The 21347-nt window shown below is 37.0% G+C and overlaps 2 protein-coding genes across 2 annotated transcripts; one reads left to right on the forward strand and one right to left on the reverse strand.

Annotated features, from left to right (window-relative positions):
* The first annotated feature begins 1977 nt into the window (after nt 1–1977).
* On the forward strand, nt 1978–6357 carry LOC139723514 (multiple coagulation factor deficiency protein 2 homolog). Its single transcript, XM_071634751.1, has 5 exons — nt 1978–2105; nt 3767–3958; nt 4525–4608; nt 5258–5400; nt 6096–6357. Exons 2-5 carry the CDS (start codon nt 3786–3788, stop codon nt 6212–6214), a joined length of 519 nt encoding a protein of 172 aa, XP_071490852.1. The 5' UTR covers nt 1978–2105; nt 3767–3785; the 3' UTR covers nt 6215–6357.
* An 8919-nt stretch (nt 6358–15276) lies between these two features.
* Nucleotides 15277–20671, reverse strand: LOC139723515 (very long chain fatty acid elongase 5-like). The gene is made up of 4 exons (XM_071634752.1): nt 20542–20671; nt 18187–18379; nt 16735–16859; nt 15277–15832 (listed from the first exon to the last, which is right to left on the reverse strand). The coding sequence occupies exons 2-4, from the start codon at nt 18322–18324 to the stop codon at nt 15400–15402; spliced, it is 696 nt and encodes a 231-aa protein (XP_071490853.1). The 5' UTR covers nt 18325–18379; nt 20542–20671; the 3' UTR covers nt 15277–15399.
* Nucleotides 20672–21347: the final 676 nt, after the last annotated feature.

Consider the following 21347-nt stretch of genomic DNA (forward strand, 5'->3'; position numbering starts at 1 on the left):
AAATATTAAATGCGAGCGAGCTTGAAAATTTTGACATTTTACAGTTCAAGAACTGCCATTTAAAGCTATAGCTTTTTCGCTTTCGAAATTAAGGGGGCGCACCGGGCGCAACTGCTGGCAATACACTGGCAGCATTATCAGGAGAATTTGAATGCGAGCGAACTTGAAAAATTTGACATTTTACAGTCCCCAAACTGCCGTTTGTAGCTTATTTTTTCGCTTTTGAAATCAAGGGGGGCGCACCAGGCGCAACTGCCGGCAATATTACTGGCAGCAACTTCAGGAAAATGGCATTACGACTAAATGCGAGCGAGCGGAGCGAGCGAGCTTGAAAATTTTGACATTTTACTGTCCAAAAACTGCCGTTTGAAGCTACATTATTTTTTTTTCGCTTTGGACATTGAAGGGGGGGAGGGGACGCCCGGTGCGCCCCTCCCCCTGGATCCGCCACTGGTAGTCAAGGGTGTGGGTTTATGTTCATGACTGGGGGAGGTATGACCAGCTAGGTGGCGTCGAAGTGACCAAGCGGGGGAAGGATGTCCAAAATCTGCACTTTAGAGCATCCCCTAAACTAATTGTGCATGTTTGTTTGTGTGTGTGTATTATATACATGGAAAAGTTAGGAATTAGCCCAAGTCAAGTCTTTTTATTGGCAATGCAAGACATTTTTATATAGACTAGTATGTAAAGCAACACTGCAAAATCAATGGTCTAGCTTTGATGTATTATAACGAAGCGTAAGGTACAAAGGAATGTGGTGTACATTCTGCATCACATTGCGCAACATTGTAGCGACTCTTCGTTCGGATATATACTGAGTACACTGCGCACATCCTGCTTAGTAATATGCAGAATGCCAACCAGGAATCACGCTGAATCACAATCTTTTGTCGGGTCCGGGCTTTTTGAACAATGTTTCACACATATATATACCTATGTAATTATGGTTAAAAGAAATCATAGAAAAATATCTTATTTCTTGATCATCCTTTCATTCAAAAGCAGTTTACTATAAGGACTTGAATTACTATTTCGGTAAGTCTTTTTTTTTTTTTACCAGCGGATTGGGAGGTGGCGCACCCCCCCCCCCTCTCCGTAGTACGCCACTGCTTTTGGGTGAAATAATCGACAGATTTCTTGAATTCTAACAAAAAGCAAGAAAATCTTCTCATTTAATTATGGGGGGGGGGGCAAAATTAAAATATGCTTGCCCCTCCAATATTTTTATTGGGGTAACTTTTTGTTTTCAGTCAAAAAAAAAGATAAGAAAATCTTCTCTGGAATTATGGAGGGGGGTGGGCAAAATGATATGCTTGCCCCTCCATTTCTTTTTTTTTTTTTCATCTTTTTTTTTAATGAGGCTAAGGCTCGCTCTTGGGCTGGCAATATGGATTGGTCAGAAGTAACGTTCATAGACCCTATACTTGTAAGTAGCACACGTACATGCAAACGTGTATAAGTGCTCCGTATCGTACGGATGTACAGTACGGTCAATAAACAGTAAACACTGTAGAATACTAGCAGATATGTATAAAATCAGTGCTGCCAGAACCAGGGGTGCGAATTGTTTTTGCCGACGATTTTTTTTTTCCCCTGGTGCAAAATATTTAAAAAAAAATAGAAAAGAATAATTATTTAGCGTCCGGCGTTGAGGTCGCTCGCAGACTGATTTTTTTTTTTTTTTTTTTTTTTTAAGGATCTGAAGGGGGGTGCGTTCGCACCCAACGCACCCCCCCTGGTGACGCCCATGCATAATAAGTGTTTTCAATCTAAATACTACGGCCAGACAGCGTGACGATACATTTTTTCTCCGCGACGAAGGCTTTTGTTCCGTCACCCTTTGTCGATGATGCATACCGCGCGTGTGCACTTCTTCGATGCAAGATCTAGCAGACGGTGTACTGCGTTCATTGCACATAATCTATGCCTCATTAAAGTCAGTCCTCTTGACGGTGGTTCATCCACGGTTGCGGCTGAATTTCACGTTGCTGTTTCCACCGTGTATCATCCTTCCTTCAAGAGACAGTAGCATCATACGCACAGGCGAAACATCTGGGAGAGCAGCGAGTCTCTCTCCACACGACCACAACGATTATCTGATTAAGGTAAGGAACCATAGCAATCTTTATAATTTTAGTAATTTATTTCACGAGCTGTAATTCTAAATCATTACAAAAATATCCTGATGTCCACATCACTGTATAAGAGATAAATGACATATTGCAGCATCTCCCACTCCCCTTCACAACCTTTCTTCTCATGAAACAATGGCTTACGCTAAAAGCTAAAGTCTTTGAATGAAAGCATTGTTGTAGTATAGGGGGTGATCGAAGCACCAGTATTTATACCGAGATGTGATCAACACTAGTATGTTCGCCGTTCCTATCACATTTAATCGTTAGAAAATGACAGCTTATACTTTGGAGGTGGGCTCATCATTTTTGTATGGACATCTACAGAGAGGAAGAGAAGCGTAGAACATACTAATGTTCATGTGTACTTCCACACTGGGCAAGAATTCATACTGTCCATAGTATAAGGTCTATATATGATATAAACATGATAAAGCTTTCCAGCATTGTGAATTTCAGGAAACACTGTGTTTGCAATGCTATACACAGCGAAATTCTAATAAGCATATTATATCAAATTCCTTTTGGGCATTAGGTGGAATTATAACACGTTATTTTATGCAAACTGTATGACAATTGCAAGAAATACGCAGAATTGATCTCTGTGTGAATATCTTCATTCAGTTTCTAAATATACATTTTATGCGACACTAAAGAGTCAACACGATACCCGTGCTACCAGCGTCTTGTGAATAGCAGACGTGTGCTATTATTCATCTTGACATTGATGGACGCCACGGGAATGCTTCCATATGGCTTCACTTCGGTGTTTCCACATGAGATTAGATTACTTCGCGGCTGGTGTCAATACAACCGGACCTTATTATAATATATCTGCACACACTGCCTGTTTGATTATTATCTTTCAATTAGCTCACGCACTCTGTTCATTTTCCAACCATGAGCCAACTTAATGTGCATTTTCCTTTTGTTCCTTGCCTTGCACGCGGTAATTATTATCGCGTCTAGCATCTTCATGATATGGGCATCAACTTTTCATTGGCGAAACAGACAGAGAGAAAACAGAGGATGAAAATGACAATTGTTAGGAAAGGCTCAGACAAGATTTATTACTATGATAAACCGATTAAATTGGTTTATTTAGCAATATTTACTATTATATACATAATGCAATAGGGCCTAAACAGAGCGAGCTTTTATTAACACTAATCGTACAAATAAAAAGGCACTCAAGAGGAAAAACGTGATTATCCTTTCGTGTCCTTGTCATTCTCGTTTCATATAGTAAACACTCAATATTTCATTTATTCATTTATTCTCTCATTCAATTTGGTTTTTATTATTCCTATTTACCCATCCAAAAGTTCGAAGACAAACAATGTGAGTTTGAATTGAAAAAAAGGCATTATTATAAAAGAAATTAACAACTTTCAAAGAGTGCAGTTATAACAGGTTTGCGAATTTCCAAAGCATACAAGGCATATGATATATAATCATAGTTTAGACATAATCACCTTATATTCTGTATAATGACTTATGTGTTTGTTTTAACTTAATTTTATCATGATTTCTTTTTATTTCTAAACTGCGTCAAAATAACCAATATCATTTGGAAGTTTAAAAACTATAAGAGGCCACAAACTAACCTACCCTTGACAAACAACACTCCCTAGGACCACTCGTCAAATTGTCATGGAGCATCACAACCTGGAAAACGTCTTCTGGTTGGTCGTCCTGTCCGTCTTCGTTCTTCTCCAAGCAGTTGCCATGACAACAGCACATGCCGAGAGCAAGAACATCAATCCCCATGACCCAGTAGACAAGTCAAACAAATTTCGCGATCCAGAATTTGTCAGAAATAAAGAGTGAGTCACTGCACTAAATGAGTGTTCTTTTCATTTCGTTAAGTTTCGATCTTATTAAAAAAAAAAAAATGAATCTTATCCAATAAGTTATCGAGAGATGAGGATGGAATCTAAATCAAGTTTCACCAATGTCACTGTCCACTGGTATCCTATGCCTTTCATTTATATGAATACTGGAAAGGAAATTTTAAAAGAAGCATGATTCAATAATAATTGATGTGATGGTGTACTCTCAAGGCATTGAAATGCATCTATATATACCTACTTAATCTGCAATTGTATCTTATAATCTCTCTATATATCTGCATATAAATTATTACGTACATTTTGTTATAATTGCTGTCACGTGTTATGCATTTTATGCTTATCACTTAAGGAGAATGTCTCAGACATGCGTCAATGTCTTATACCATAACGAATAATTGTTGTGTTGTGCTATAATATGTCATAAATATGTTATACTTGGGTATTTCTTATACGTCTTCTGATAATACTGATGAATAGTATAATACTGGTGAATAGTATATCCCGTTAATAAGAAGTTTGTTGTTAACTTCGCCTAACAGACATGTAAAAGAGCATCTAGAAGGACAGGTTGACACAGATGAAAAAGAAATGACGGACGAGGAACTCGAGTTTCATTATTTCAAGTAAGTATGCCGCTTTATGCAACTGCTCACATAACGGAAGTCACTCTGATGAAATAAATTCATATAGAATGAATTATAATTCAAAAAATAATGGGTAGATGAAATGTAAAAAGAACACTTTCCGGTACTCATCATATGAATTGAAGAAAGAAGAAAATATCTGTTTAATTGAATGGGTGTATGACATTTAAAAACTACTGACTTCAATGACCTTCATCACCCATACAATCTAATCGAGTAAGATGTGTTGCGCGAGGTATAAAGTTTAGCCCGCTTTTGTGGAGTTATTGCATGGACTTCAAATTTATAATTCGGTTATGTGGGGTGTGTTCATGATTTCCTGAGGAGGTGGTATTTTTTTGATGACTGTCTGCGTAAAAAGAAATGAAATAAAGAAAAAAAAAAGATGAACAAAAAAAAATAATGATAATAATAATAACCATCATCATCATCATCAAGACTAGTCGCAAACATTCCCTGGACAAACACACTCCTTTTGTGGGTGAAAGATATCGTTGTGGGAAGTGAAGGAACACTACCTTGACCGAAAAGGGCCAAAGATAAAATTATAAATTTCGTTATAAGATTTTCAGCCGTTGCCATCTTCCTGTGATATCATGTTCATTATACAAACTCCCTCATGATACAGACTGCACGATTTCGATAACAACACAAAGCTGGATGGTTTGGAGATCATGGCCGCTATAAGTCACGTGGTTCCATACGACCCTCCAAACAAAGAAAAGATGACCATCATGGAAATTGCTGATGCGAGGACTAGTTATTTTGCAGGTGAGCATGATATTGTGTCAGCAGGAGTCAGTCGTATAGGAAAATAGTTCTGACGAGATCAGAAAACGTCATAATAATACTCGAATTTTGTACCATTTTGTTTGCTTTAAAAAAAAGCGAGGTTATGTCTCCGTCTCGAAGTAACTGTTTTATTAATATTTCAGCCTCCATCGATGCGTTCCAGCAAGTGTAATGAGAACTCACATTTAATGTGGAATGCATGCAAAGAGCACGATAAGAACATGACAATACACCACATTTCTTGGGTTGCACATGGAGGCCATAACATCGCTCGATCAAAACAAATACCACTCAGAATCGCTGCATTAAAACTGTCTTTTCGGAGTGTTTTATTATGTTTCCTTGTGCGTCACTAGTATATTGCTCGTGCTATTATACTAATAATACACAATTTCGTTGTTTGTTTGTTTTTTAATTATTATTTTTTAGTGGTAAAGCGTACTCTGAAACCATGGGCTACAGTACATGGAAATATTCGCCTGCATGCATGTATGCTCAAGTCATGTTTTTTAATTTGTCATTTGTCAAAAACACGGGTAAAGACGCAAAGGATGGAGTTAAATGACAATTTATTACATAATACAGTTACATGTCTAATTTTTTTAGTTATTCAATATGAACAAATTAGGAAGATCAACTCGTTTATGTATTTATGTGTGCTTAATTTTCCTCAGGAATCATCGACCAAGTCATGTCAGATGACGACTACAATCAAGATGGCTATCTTACCTATTTAGAATACGTGTTATCGAGGAGACGACACGAGGAGACGTCGAAATATGACGGACCTTGAGTCTCCTCTGGTGCTCAATCTGTCATGCTAGTAGGAATTAGATATCATAATAGTCTCTGAAAGTATTATGTTCGTTGTGCGTCCATTTTCCAATACACGATACTGCCCTCTTCTCTGTACTTTCATGGTTATGATTGATCATTTATCATCGCCCCGTAATAGGTATTATTTTACATGACCAAAGTTTCATATTACATTTCTTCTTTTCTGTTGTATTCATCTTTTTTTTTTCTTCTCAATTTACCATCATTTCAGTTTGAAATATTGAAACATTCTACAAAGCACGCAATTATCGGGAAAGAGGGGGTACTTTATATACAAGGTAAATAAACGAAGTGAGAAGAAGAGTAACAATCGTGGGAATCCAGGAGAAGCAGCTTCAGTAAACACACACGAAAACACACACACACACACACACACACACACATACACATACACACACACACACACACACACACATACAAACACACAAATCATGATTACCGTGAGTTTGCGATACAGTATACTGAATCTCCAAACTTGCCACGACTCATCATTAGAATATCATGTGTTGACTGAAAACATGAATTCAACCATGCACTATTACTTGCCTGAGGCGCTTTTACATATTTTTTTTTCACAATTCTGGTGTTTTCTTTTTTCATTTTCCATACCTATTGTTACATTAAGTTAGATATCACTTTTCTCACTTTGCTTTGTATAGTTGATAGCTGTGAGAAGGTTGCATTTAAAAATCATGCACGTATAGTGATGCATGCAACGAAGTTTAACGAGGGATTTCTTTTTGCTGATCATGATCTTTCTAGACTGAGAATTTTGTCGTTTCGTCTTAAATGATTTCGCTTCAAATTCAGTTCGTGTAGTGTGGTTAATATGCAAGATTCTCTGACTTTTCACTTCATTTCAAAGCTTTCATTGCTATTCTGTTGTAGATTGCTAATGACATTTTACATGTAGGGTATTTAAATTCCTTCTGTAGCATTACTTGATTTAATATATGGTCTAAAAATTCTCAAAAATGGACACCAAACTACCATCACAAATTTTAGATCATTATTATTATACGCCAGTTTTCACTCGGTTTTGTTGTTATATTTTATTTGGGTGTTCAGTATTTCACTGTAGTGAAAACATAATGTAGGTATCAAACAAGACCATTGAAAGTCGTTCTTTTAGATTATTGCATGACTGTGATATGATACAATACTGTATCAGTGTTAAAATACTGATGGCCGAAGTTATAACATGACAATATTCACAGGAATCAATTAAAGCCCAATACAGCAATATGTATTGATCTCCCTCAAATTGGGACGTACCATAGGATGGTTGATAGGTCTCATTAAAAATATCTTTAAATTAGGCCGGTTCTCTTTCTTCGTTGTTTCAATCCGTTACCTGTATGCTCAAAGTATTAGATACATTTTGTACGGTATGGTTTCTGTTAAATTCCGGACACATGCAACCTATTGTCATTTCTTCAAATTCATTTCTAAAGACGTATAGTATAGAAAATGATATTCCATACCTTTCTAATAGAAAACTCTTGCTCATCAAGTATTGTTGTTGTTTTTTTGAACTAGGTCATGTCTATACATATTTTATCAACAGCCTGTAACGCAATCAATAATTTTGTACAGACCAACTTTCAACAGTGCTGACATAGATTAAAAGACAAAACAAAAACAAAAACAAAATCACAACTGATCAACAGCTTTGTGGCAATCATTGTGTGTCATTGTTCAGCTTGTCTATCGCAGTTTCCTTTCAAGTGAAATGTGGGCAATAGATACCGGAACCACTGTAAGACTTATAGGAACAGGTGTGTGAGGATGATGAAGAAGAGAGGAGAGGGTCAAGGTGAGTGTCTAAATTGTGTGTGTGTGTGTGTGTGTGTGTGTGTGCGCGCGCGTGCGTGTGTAGTGTGTACAGCAGAGAAAGGGGCACAAACGTTAGTGTCAGCGGTGTGCGCAATTCGCTATCATAGTTATTACATATATTACTAGTATACTAAATAGTATCGTTACATAATCAAGGCTACAAACACGAAAAAGCGTTTCAACTCAAGACGGATTTTATGGAGGTGTTTGCTATTTGACGCTCGACTGATACAACAGGCTTCCTTACTATTTATTGTTCTCATCATATCCACACAAAATATGCGACTCTCTCCCTCTTTTCTCTTGATTATCTGTCACTTTCATAACCAACTTGTCAGATCAATCAACTATAACAAGTTGGGAAATTTTGTCCCACATCAAGATGATGACAAAAGCGACACTGAAATGCTGGTTGTTGTAACCGCATGTAGGACCCACATCATGAGTTTTTATTTGGAACAATAACAGTCTTCCAGTATACACATTTTCCCATATCAAATGACACTGTGAATGAGTATGAACCTCTCAACCGTAGAATAAAAATATGTGTCAGTGTAACCAGCATATAAATTGTTGCTTTTATTGCAGGTTGAATGTAAATGACATTTTTCAAGATTAAAACGTATGTCAATAGTTCAAAGATTTCAGGGAAGGGGGTGGGGTAATCAAGGGATTTGAAACAGCACCTACCGCAAAGTCTGTAAAGTTTGCATTGCACATGCAGGTATGAATACAATATAGCACGCATAATTTTCAAAATGATTTTCTGATATTCATGAAAAGGGATCTATCTGAGGGGCTTCATAGCATTTTATGCATACATCGACAGCAAATTTGATGAAAAGTATACACTATTTGCATTAATGTATTATATCTGTCATGATATATGTTCTATTCAACCAGAATTCAATAATTTGTTGATTGATTCATGCAATTGATGTATAGAACTTTTCAATATGTATACAAAAGCCTTTCAATTCATTGAGCTTCTAAAGAAATTACAGCATAGAGCAATACATACTGGGGAATGTATGATGAGCTGGAGAAAACAGTGTCATCCATTCCTGAAGTGTGATAGCATTGTACTCAATTAACAATCAATATTATTAGCCTGCATTAATTAATGAAGACAAGTTTCAGAAAAAATAATTGTGACTTGAAAGTTCTACTATGAACACTGATCTTGAAAAAGAATGGTTATACTTATACACACATGTCTGGATAACTTGTACCATTTCAATATACATCGCCCTTGTGTTAAAGATAACACAAATCTACAAATGCACAATTGAGTTTTGAAATTCATGATAAAAGAAGGCAAGTGCCAAAATGTGTCTCGCCCATTCGCGTAGAAGAAATGAATGTTTTTCTAACTCCTGGAAGGTCATTCACCCTGCCTATGACCTTTGACCTTGTGGTGACCTTCAACTGCCTAAGGGACATTTTCCAGCCAAGTTTGGTCACAAACGGACATAATATTATGGCTCAAAAGTTATGAGCCAGTCGAAATGCGTCTCAAAAACTTAACATTGGGCCCTAAAAGTTTGTTGACCCCTGTCTGTGACCGTTGACCTTGTGATGAACTTCAAATCCCAAGGGACATCTACCATCCACGTTTGATCACAAACGGACACAGGTATCAAAAGTTACGAGCCATAATCGAAACGCACCGTAAAAACTTAACATTGGGACCTAAAATTTTGTTGACCCATGTCTGTGACATTTGACCTTGTGGTGACCTAGAACTCCCAAAGGGACATCTACCATCCAAGTTTAGTCACAAACAGACATATGGATCAAAAGTTTTGAGCCATAATCAAAACACGCCATAAAAACTTAACATTGGGCCCTAAAAGTTCGTTGACCCCTGTCTGTGACCTTTGACCTTGTGCTGACCTCGAACTCCCCAAGAGACATCTACCATCCAAGTTTGGTCACAAACGGACATATATATCAAAAGTTATGAGCCATAATCGAAACGCACCATAAAAACTTAACATTGGGCCCTAAAGTTCATTGACCCCTGCCTGTGACCTTTGACCTTAATGTGACCTTCATGCTTTGTAAAACGTGTAACTTTGTATAACCACTGTTCCCACCAAGTTTGATTGAAATTGAAGTCCTTAGTAGAGAGTTATTCAAGTTTTTGTAGCGTTACGGACGGACGACGGACAGACGCTGCAGGCGATCCCTTAGTCTCCCCACTCCTCTGGTGGGCTCGACAATAAATTTTAACTCTCTTGGACATGCGATGCATACAGTGTTCTCGCTTTCTTTACAGGCATTTTCAATTAAAATTTTCATGCAGTCTTTTGTGATTTGTGAAAATGGTTAGTACACATCTCTGAATTTCAGCACATCATAGATGAGGTAGTGATCACTTTGCAAGAATGATATTTACTGTCATTAAATTGCATTATGTCAATCAAGTAGATTTACTGTTGTACTGCAACAGTCATTACATATACTGCCACATTTCCCTCTTATAAGGTTAGACATTCCTTCAAATCAGTCAAAGTACATTTTGCCTGGATTCTTGCTGTTGTCAGTTGGCAAAACTGACCACTCAACCCACCAAGGAAAAGCCCACACATATCATGCACACAAATGGAAGTAATAATATTGAATATTAGGGTTAGTATCCAATTTAATCTACATAATACTGCACACACACTTTGCATCATTGCTAACCGCAACAGCGACCCCAATACGTACCGTACAGTGCCCCGCGCCGGGGTTACATCATTGCAAACTACATATGTAGTACAAAGGACCAATTTAATCCATTGAGGACGGACTAATTTTGCTATAACACACATTTTTCATAAACACCTGCCCGAGTATTCTAGGGACTCGTCTTCAACGGGTTAAGAGTAACATGTTTTTACCCAGAGTTTAACATGTGACCTTCAACACTTTCAGCTCTTGCTGTGAACCTTATATCCTAAACCGTTTTGATGTCGGCAGGGAGGGTCCCTGATGTCGGCAATACATCTTATGATACTTGATGTCTAAACTGCTTGAGACACGTTTATTTGTAACTATGGTTGATGCTGGAGAGATCCCAAATAACACATGATGTTATCATAGTTCCAAAAGATGCGAACAATAGATACAAGCATCAAAGTCATTCATAGGTAATCTGTGTACTGACAATTGTAATTGTGTGGCGGTCAATCTTATTATCATTTATATTTTCTGCATGAAAACTTTCTGGCCACATCACTCACAAAATTAAGCTTGATGTTATAAGCTTTAAAAAAAATCATTACTTTTTGTTTAGACATGTTAACATAACAGATTTAGATGGTTGTACAGTGTATTCTTGTCAAGCAGAATCTTAACTTGCATAGTACAATCTATATACATAACTTTCCCTATATTTCAAACCAATCTAGTGTAGTTTTTGTACATACAAAAATTTCCTATTTCAACCCGTTTTTAATCATCTCTACAATCTCCCCTTTCCATGTAACTTGTTCAGTTCCAAATCTGAACCCAAAGTAACCCTAAACACATACCTAGATTTTCATATGTTAACATTTGATGATTAAGAAAATTGAGAAAATAGAAATGACTTTGTTTGTTTGTTTGTTTGTTGTTGTTGTTTGTTTGTTTGTTTGTTTGTTTGTTTGTTTTTGTTTGTTTGGTTTTTTTTTTTGGGGGGGGGGGGCAGGAATACCGCTTCCATCAATGCTTCCTACATGCCTGCCCCTGGGTCCATGCTAGAATGTTTGGCAGCACACACATAGAAAGAAGAAGCTTCAGAATAAACAGTACATGTAATATCACCAATCACCCTGATAACGTATATGTATGGTACAAAAATACATGTGTTCCAATCAAATTACTGTGATACAATTTCAGACAAGCAGCATCTATTCAAATCTCTACAAACAGAAATATTCAAATAATGAATTACCTGAAAGCTCCCTATAGTAGAGCGGATAAGCCGAAGAATTGTGCAAAATTTGACTAAAGCATGAAACTTTCACCATTGGTAGTACATGCTAAAAGATTAATTTTAAGATCGGGAGGTAAGTCTGAATTGACCTCTGATGACCTCCAGAGGTCAATGACCTCAAAATGTAAGAAAATTGATATTTTGCATCATTCGTTAATGATATACACAGTAATAATGTACTAAAACTTAATTTTTGTCACGGTGAAATTGTCTTCATGTTCAACAGAGCCTTGACAGGTTTCTACCTTTGACCTCTGATGGCCTCGAGAGGTCAATGACCTAAAAATGTTAGAAAATTGATATTTTGCATCATTGGTTAATGATTAACACCGTAATGGTGTATTAAAACTAATTTTTGTTACAGTGGAATTGTCCTCATGTTCTACAGAGCCTTGACAGGTTTCTACCTTTGACCTCTGATGACCTCCAGAGGTCAATGACCTCAAAATGTTAGAAAATTGATATTCTAATGCATCACTTGTTACTGATACATGGTAATTATGTTCTAAACAACTCAGTTTTGTAAGTGGAATGCCTCAATGTTCCAGAGTCTTTGTAGCCAGGTTTCTATCTTTGACCTCTGATGACCTCAGATGACCTATGATGAGGTCAGTGACCTAGAAATATCAGAACATTGATATTTGGTGCAATTGGTTGATGATACGATAAACATGATTAAGATGTCATATTCCTTTGTATTACCATTGAATTGTTTTCCTATTCCACAGAGCAAGATAAATTACTCACGTGTCTCTACCTTTGACCTCTGAGGACTGTGACATTTCAATGACCTCAAAATATCAGTATATTGATATTTCATGTATAGTCAAGGTCAAGTTATACCCGATGCAGGGGCGGATCCAGGAATTCTGTAATGGGGGGGGGGGGCGCACCTAATATTTCTGGTGCCACTTCCGGGTTTAATTTCATTTTTCCTTTTTATCTTATATACTATGTCTCCAACACTCAACAGGAATTACATTGCATGCCTTAGCATATGTACCCTCCATGAGATGTATTATGCTGCTGAAAATATACAGAGAGAGGCATTCCTGCATATGAACTTAATCCTCAACACCTGCAGAACCCTTTCAACATCTTGAAGGATAGCCCCACATAAGCACCCTTCAGAATACAAAAATCATATAAAAAATGAAAGGCAAATAACACATGAAAGTATGATACATATACAGTAATCACTGTAGTGGGCAATGAATATGGTAAACAAATGGCAAGCAATGGTCACTCTAATACCAATGGCTTGAAACAAGTGCATTTAACATTGTAAAATGTCTTTGATCCTGTCAAGATTGTTTCTGAGCACTTCACACACAGAGCATCAGTACAGCCATCACCTGATGCACAAGGCATAGGCTGATCATTACCATGCTAAATTGCCGCTTCCTCTTAGCATTCCCTTTGTGAATGCCTATCATCATGTGTACGAGACTATATTATTCACTACTAGTACCCTCCTGGCCACCAATTTTCATGCATGGGTGGACATGAGCAATGTGTCATGAATTGTCGGACCAAAATGGCAGGCACTGATAGCATTTTCAAGCCTAACCATCCTCTTTTGAACAGACAAATCCTGAAATTCACACACCATGCCACCTTGCAATTTTCTGAGGAAAAGGAAAGTTCATCCTTGCCCTCTTGTTGAACTCTCTGAGATAAAACTCACAGCGAGCACAAGAATATGCTCCAAATTGGGAAATTGGCAAATTGAGAAATAAGTCATACAGCACAATTTCTACATTTTCCTTTCAAGAACACACATTGCAATTAGTCTTAATTTGTATTTGACTTTGTCCCTTGTCAGGTGTATCGATCAGACCTCAAAACCTTCATCTAAACTGAAAGAAACATATACACCTCCACACCCTACTCCAAGAGTTGTCTATGATGTTTATTTTTTGCAGCAAAGATGCAATTCTTTTTGCATAATTGCACATGAATTATCGGCATTATGGCAATAAATTAGAGTATGGCAAGATACTCAATTAAAAAAGTATCAAAAAACAACAACAAAGACATCTTAACTCCAAAGTATAATTTCACAAAATCAATCTCTGTGACATAGGTCTTGACTCATAAACATGTGTAGTACAGCAACTTATTGCGATGTGAAAGACATTCATGAACCACTGTTTGGTAAACAAAAAACAAATGTACATGTTTGAAAATGTATTCTAAATAAAGACAAAGAAAAACCTTAAAAAGTATCAACTTTACATGCCATATATAAAATTTTTGTTTCCAAGTAATTTCATGACGGTCAGATATCAGCCACTGTTGAGACTCAATCATTTTTCACTAATACTGGTATTCATTGTTTGAGGTTACTCCAGGTGAGTGCATGCAAAAACTGAAAAGCCATTGAGATTTCAACAGCCATGCCTGCATTATCTTATCTTGCTATAGAAGGCCTTCCTGGGTAATCATTGCTATCAAAACATACAAACTATTATCTAATTGAACTTTGCTCCCTTACAGAAAGACATACAAGACTCAAAGTTACAGATACTGCACAGTAGGGAAAACTATTTTTTTTTTTCTGTCGTTATTGTCGACCACATATATTTGAATAAAGAGTACTGTTCAATATACATTTCATAGTCATAGTAAATATTCATCGTGACTTGCTATGACATTGATTGGTGACCCATTTTTAAAGTGAAAAAGCTATCAATTCCTAGTGAAAGTAAGCTTCAGAATGTGCACCCTTCTGGCAAGACCTCACAGCTTCAACAAGTTCAATTCATATGTCCCTTGAGTTAAAAAATGAATAACGAAAATAAAAGTATCATGTATCATATGTAGTACCTATGGGCTTGCTCAATTTGTTGTTTTTCCATCCAGATTATCTACTAGTTTATCATTTAAAAATGAAAAAAGCTACTGGTCTTGGCCACAAAGACATTCTTCTTATCCCAAACCAAGTAATGACTTGCAAAGGAGAAGATCAACATTTACCAAAATATAACAGCTATTTGATAAACAATACTACTTTTCATACATTTCATTCTTTCCTGAATACTGAAGATTTTACTCAAATATACATAAGGCTACTTAGGACCAAAAGTACACTTGCGGCAAATATGGAATGTGAGAAATAGACTAAAAGTGAAGTACAGTCGACTCCCATTATAACAAACCAAATGAAGTACATTGTATGTGATGATAGATAGCTGATAATTTTTGGGCCTGAAATTTTTCCTTCATTGTGACCGGAGTTTTGTTATAACCATATTTGTTATAACAAGAGTGCACTGTATACCCTCACACAAACGGGTTAACATTGACAGTGCTTCTTCTTGAGCAAAATAGTGCTAGGCTTACACCACTTTTTTCTTGCGTAGAAATGCATTGTAGTAGAAAGAGGAGAACAAGTACAGCATACTGGCCCCATAGAACATAGAATATATGCAGAAACCATGATGTAGGTAGCCGATGGTGTTGTGCACCAGCCCGATCAGGAACTGGATGATCTGGAGCTCTGTGATGCGGGGTTTCCACGAGGGCTTGCCCTGCGGATGCTGAGCCGTGTAGCCATAGTAGTAGTAGAGGCAGACGTGAACGAAGGAGTTGATGGCAAGCCCGAATGCGATGCCTGCCCAGGGCGAGTAGTGGTAGGCAAAGTCGGTGAGGAGGACCATGCTGGCATGGTGGTAGACATGGAGGAAGGAGATCTGGCGTCGTTTGTGACGTAGAATCATGAACGCAGTGTCCAGCAGTTCCAGGTTCTTCGTGGCCCAGTACAGAAAGAAGCTGACCAATGCAAGAAGTATGAGAAGAGACATGAAGGTACATGCATCTAATTGTAAGACAGGAAAACTTTGTCCTGAAAGCCTGTTGTAATACAGTGCACTCCCGTTATAACGAAAATGGTTATAACGAAATTCCAGTTACAACGAAGTAAAAATTCGGACCTCAACATTATCCGCTCTTTGTATTTTCATTGATTATTTGTGCAGTTATAACGAAATTTTGATATAACGAAAGAAAACTGCCAGTCCCAATGACTTCGTTATAACGGGAGTCCACTGTATTTGTGTACAGTGAAATCAGACTGGCTCCAGTGATTGCATGCCCATATAGCTTAGAACTGCAAAAGTCATATATTGCATATGCCATATGTTTTGAGAGTTACCAGTACATTTTTTTTTCCCCCCTGAATCCTGACTGTTTTTGAAGACAATTTTCTGAGTGGTTGACTTCACCAATGAAAAACAACATGATAGAGACAGTATGACAAATAAGTATCTCTTCATCAGAAAAAAAAAATTCTGATATACAGCACATTTGTGGTATGGGAGGCAATGTTTTGCAAGTTCTTAATTTTGCAAACACCAATAAACTTGTGAAATCCCAGAAAATAAGTAAACACTGTGAAATATAACATGTATACAGTACAGGTATAGAAGGCACTTATTTGATTGGGTCAGAAGGAATTACTTTGTTCATTTGTTGTTTGGTTTGGGTTGTTTGTTTGTTTGTCTACAATATGTCAATGTGAATTGCATATGCTTGGTAAGCTTTTCTACAACTATGCATCTTCTACAATCACTTTTAATATCATCTTGCATGTAACACCTATATTTGAGTGACATGATCGTTAGCAAAACTACTGAGTAAACAACATTACGGATGTGCTATCAGTGACTACCAACCTTTTAGTAAGTATTGGGTTACCATCCTTCAGGAAAACAGACTTTGCGGAGAGACAGCCTGTAATGAAGCCGATCAGAGTGCAGGCACTACAAAAGCTGCAAAAGTAGTTGTATATCACCATCACCTGCACAAAATTAACAATTTCACAAGGAAAACTATTTACAGGACTTTCATAATGGTACCAGACTTACAGACTGTTACAGACTGTCGCCCTAGCATTAAATAACATCAGTTTGAAGTAGCACTTGCAGCAAAAGAGTAATCAGATTTTTGATATTTGTTTTCCAGTGTATTGTGTGTTCTTTGATAAAGTTCTTCCAACAATTTTGACTTGCAATATATGCATAATTGCAATTACCAATCAAGCACAGAAAATGAGTCATTTCACTGATTGATATGCTAGCTTTAGTCATTGCTACTATCATTCTTAAAGTGTAAGCACAGAAGTATTTTCAAACACATGGGGCAGTTAGTTCCACTGTAATATCCATGTTGAATTTAATGTGCTATAGATGCAAGAGCTACAAAACAATATAGAGATCGAAAACTTTTGCGGGGAACACAATAACATACCAGTCATTCAGTAGGAGAGTTTGTTCCATGTCATCATAATTTAAATGCAAGTGAAAAAGACAGATTCAATGCATTTAAGCGAATATTCATTTTTTTTCCTGTCTATCTGCTATGAGCTCTGACTGTTAGTGAAAGTACTCACAGGCGAGTGATAGACACCCACACAGAACATAAACAACTTAATCACATGCAATCATCCTTGCCTCAGTTGAATCTATGTGGATTGAAGAAATAACTTTAACTTTTAAAAAAAATCAACTTTTGAGGGATTAGAATCAATAGAATATAAAGAGAACTTGAAAAGACATTCGACTTACGCAAGGTCGACTTAAGCTAGGTTGATTGTAAACAAATTTCAGCATATGGGTAAAGTTGAGGCAAGAGGGTTGCCATAATGCAGCTCAACTCAACTGAAGTCATTTAAAAAAATGAGATGATTTTTTTTTTCTCTGACTACATCATTATTTTATCATCATTAAGTATGAAATCTGAATCAATGCATGATTATGAAAGAATTATTCCAAAATTTCCTGTAACAGTTACCTTAGATAGGGAATGTGAGATAATGGATGAATGACCAAATAGATATAAATATAGATAATTGTACATTGAGATAGCTATATACACAAATAAACAGATAAAAATATTTAATCTGAGTATATGAAAAGTAAATGAATGACAAACCAAATAAATAAATGAATGAATGAATGAATGAATCAATCAATCAATCAATCAATCAATATATAATAATTCAATAAAAACCAATCAATCAATCAGTATATCAATCAATCAATCAATCAATATATAATAATTCAATAAAAACCAATCAATCAATCAGTATATAATAATTGAATAAAAACAAGTTCTAAATGACTTACCCTCCTGAGCGAACAAGGCTTTGTAAGTTGCTGGTACAGTGGCGACATCCCAATGATGATCAGATAGAGGATCATGACAGGGAAAGACTGAAGACCAATGAAAGTCCTCCCCACAGCGTAGAATCTTTCACTAAACATGATTGACTTGGTCCTGATCTGATGTAATATCAGCAATATGCCTACAAGTGATTACCTGTGATGGTGGAAAGGAAAATTAAAGGTCCTGTTTACCTCTGGGGCCAGTGATTTAAAAAATTTTCAAGATATGACATTTAATGCATATATCACGTGTGTGTAGGTGTGTTGCACCACAAAACATCCTGTCATATAAGATTTTTGCGATAAAGCCTACAATATAAGGAAATATCTGTATTTTTCTCAATACACCGTAACTAGACGGTTTAGTCTGGAAGCATTTTTATTATAACTATTGTTCACATTTTGTATAAGTAACAATACTTAACATCGATTTCACCTATTCAAATTGTTACAGTGGTTGTGTCTATCCCTAACTCACATTTTAGAACTATTGTAAAGCACTAAAGCTCGGTTTTTGTTTCATCTGCAAATGGTAAAGTATGCTTTTAATTTGGCATGGGGTTAAGGCTTAATACAAACACAGTGCTCACTGCCACACCCTCCCCCCCCCCCCAAAAAAAAAAAAAAATAATAATAAAAAAGTAAGAGATAACTAAGCAGGAATGGAACGCAGAGAAGAAAGGTTAAATCATTTTTAGTCAACATGAGTCAACATATTGATGCTGTCATTCTGCATTGTGTACTTCATGTCATCAATTTTGTAGCAGAAATGAGTAAATATCTATATGATGTTGTTTTTAAGTTCAGTGTTTGAAAGCACGGTAACCTGCATCTAACTAATCACGTTATGAAAGTTTGGTGCAGAAGTTGTCATCTTGGCACTAAATTGGTATCTCTGGGGGGCATTAATATCATAAATCATTTTGTCCGACAAAGTTGTTGGACAAATTTACTCTCAGCCAATCAGATGCAAGGATTTCAGTAGCTTGTAACAATTTGTCAGAAAAATATCTGAAAAAAATGCTTCATTAAATACCCCCCAGATATACTGTTTTCATATCACAGATAGATTAGATGGTACAAGTTTGTTAATTTGAATCTGCAAAAAGTCACAATGATAGCCATATAAAATGTGCTACTGTGGTGTGCAAGTATGTTGCTTTGTTTCTCAATGGGATGCTCTCAACAGTTGCTCAAAATATCCAGCATGAGGCAATGGGCACATTTAGGGCTACATATCTTCTGAAACAACAGCAATGATCTGCATAGTTGCAATGCTACCCAACACAACTTGATCAAACAATTCACACGTACACTCACTGCAAAAATGAAGATTCAACATTAATTTTTTTAAAAAGAGAAGAAATATTAACGACAGAAAAATACTGTTACACCTGAATAGCTATTAATATAAAACTATAACGATGGAGTGACAATTTAATCATTAATTCTATTAGAATAATAATGACAGAACTGCTCACATACATTCATTGCCAGTACTTCTGTGGTGGATGAATAACACTTGATCAAAATAGAAATTATAAATCTATATATTCGCTCCCAACAATGCACAGCCCTATGTACACAACTACACTATGATACTTCGGACAAACTGTCAGATGGCAATATTATTTGCCTGCTAGACGACGTTTCAAAGAATGCTAACACAAACAGCAAACAATGACATACAAGGCTCTTTTGTGTCGTCAACTCCTGTATGGCTATTGAACTTGCAGGAATTGCAGCCCTATCGTACTAGTACTAGTACTACTTCACCCTTTCGCGAAACCACCACTCCACAATTGCATGCAGGGGCTCCCCTAACTGCGACAGCCGCCACACGCAGTGTGGCGGCTGCGCCGTGCTCCCATAAAAGATCTTCATGTTGAACAAACGGGTGCCTTTGCGGCGCTATATTTCCTTAATTTTTCAACAGAAACTACTAGGAATACTTACATGGGTCGATGAAACCTAAATGACTATCATCGGCGACTGTTTGATGCATTTCATTGCTTGTGATGCACAAAATGATGTCTTATAAGCAGCTCACCGATGTTCACAGAATTCACAATCACTTGCACAAGCGCACAGAATACTTGAACTATAACATAAGCGAAACTGCGGGGAAGCCGCCAGGACCGCGCCTGGCGGCGCGGTCTCCGGGGCTAGGGCTCCCCCGACTGACAGAGCCATGCACTAACGCACTACCTATGTTTGACTATTGTACATCTAATCATTCTCGATTGCTCGCTATGCACAGTGAGCTACACAAGGTAAACAAGTGCAAACAAATATCGGTAATTCACAATACTTCACCATATAATGTTGGAAGTGCAGTCTTTGCAGGAACAGATCATCCCCGCTAATTCTAACTAAATGCCTTCAAGCTGGACATCGCATGAGGATCCACGACCATCACTTCCGGTGTTACTGCAGAAACGAGTACCCTGTTCGCAGCTCACACGCCAATCTTGTTTACACGCGCTTGCAGCAGGACTGGTGCTGGTGCCTCGATCTCAGGTCCAGCCAGGGAGGCTGCCGCGATAGACAACGCCCTACCCGTATACCTGCTCCGTACTGTAGGTGGAGCCCGATTCTTGGAGCGGAGGTCGATGCTAACCGCATGGTTAGATGGTGGTGTTTGAAATGTGACCATGTTTCTTTCTTTCTTTCTTTCTTTCTTTCTTTCTTTCTTTCTTTCTTTCTTTCTTTCTTTCTTTCTTTCTTTCTTTCTTTCTTTCTTTCTTTCTTTCTTTCTTTCTATCCTTCTTTCCTTCTTTCTTTCTTTCTTTCTATCTTTCTATCTTTCTATCTTTCTTTCTTTCTCTGTTTTTCTCTTTTTTTAATGTCCATACAGTGACTAACAAAACAAGACGTACGAAAAACAGTGTTAGCCTCAGGGCTGTTGTTCTATGAGGCCACACATGACCGATTGTTATGTAGGCACTATGGCATCGGCACGGTAAAATACAGCATCTATTTACATCAAGAGAAGAAAATAGCATTTGCAATGTAAAGGAAATAATTAGAGGTTAGACATATAAGAAAGGCAATTTCCGGCAAAAAAAAAAGCTATATTTACAATATCAATCATGTTACACGAAGTCATATATGGACGAACA

Source organism: Diadema antillarum, unplaced genomic scaffold (genome assembly GCF_040938485.1).
Source record: "Diadema antillarum isolate AM-2024a unplaced genomic scaffold, OU_Dant_1.0 scf00000192, whole genome shotgun sequence".
Taxonomy (NCBI): Eukaryota; Metazoa; Echinodermata; class Echinoidea; order Diadematoida; family Diadematidae; genus Diadema; species Diadema antillarum.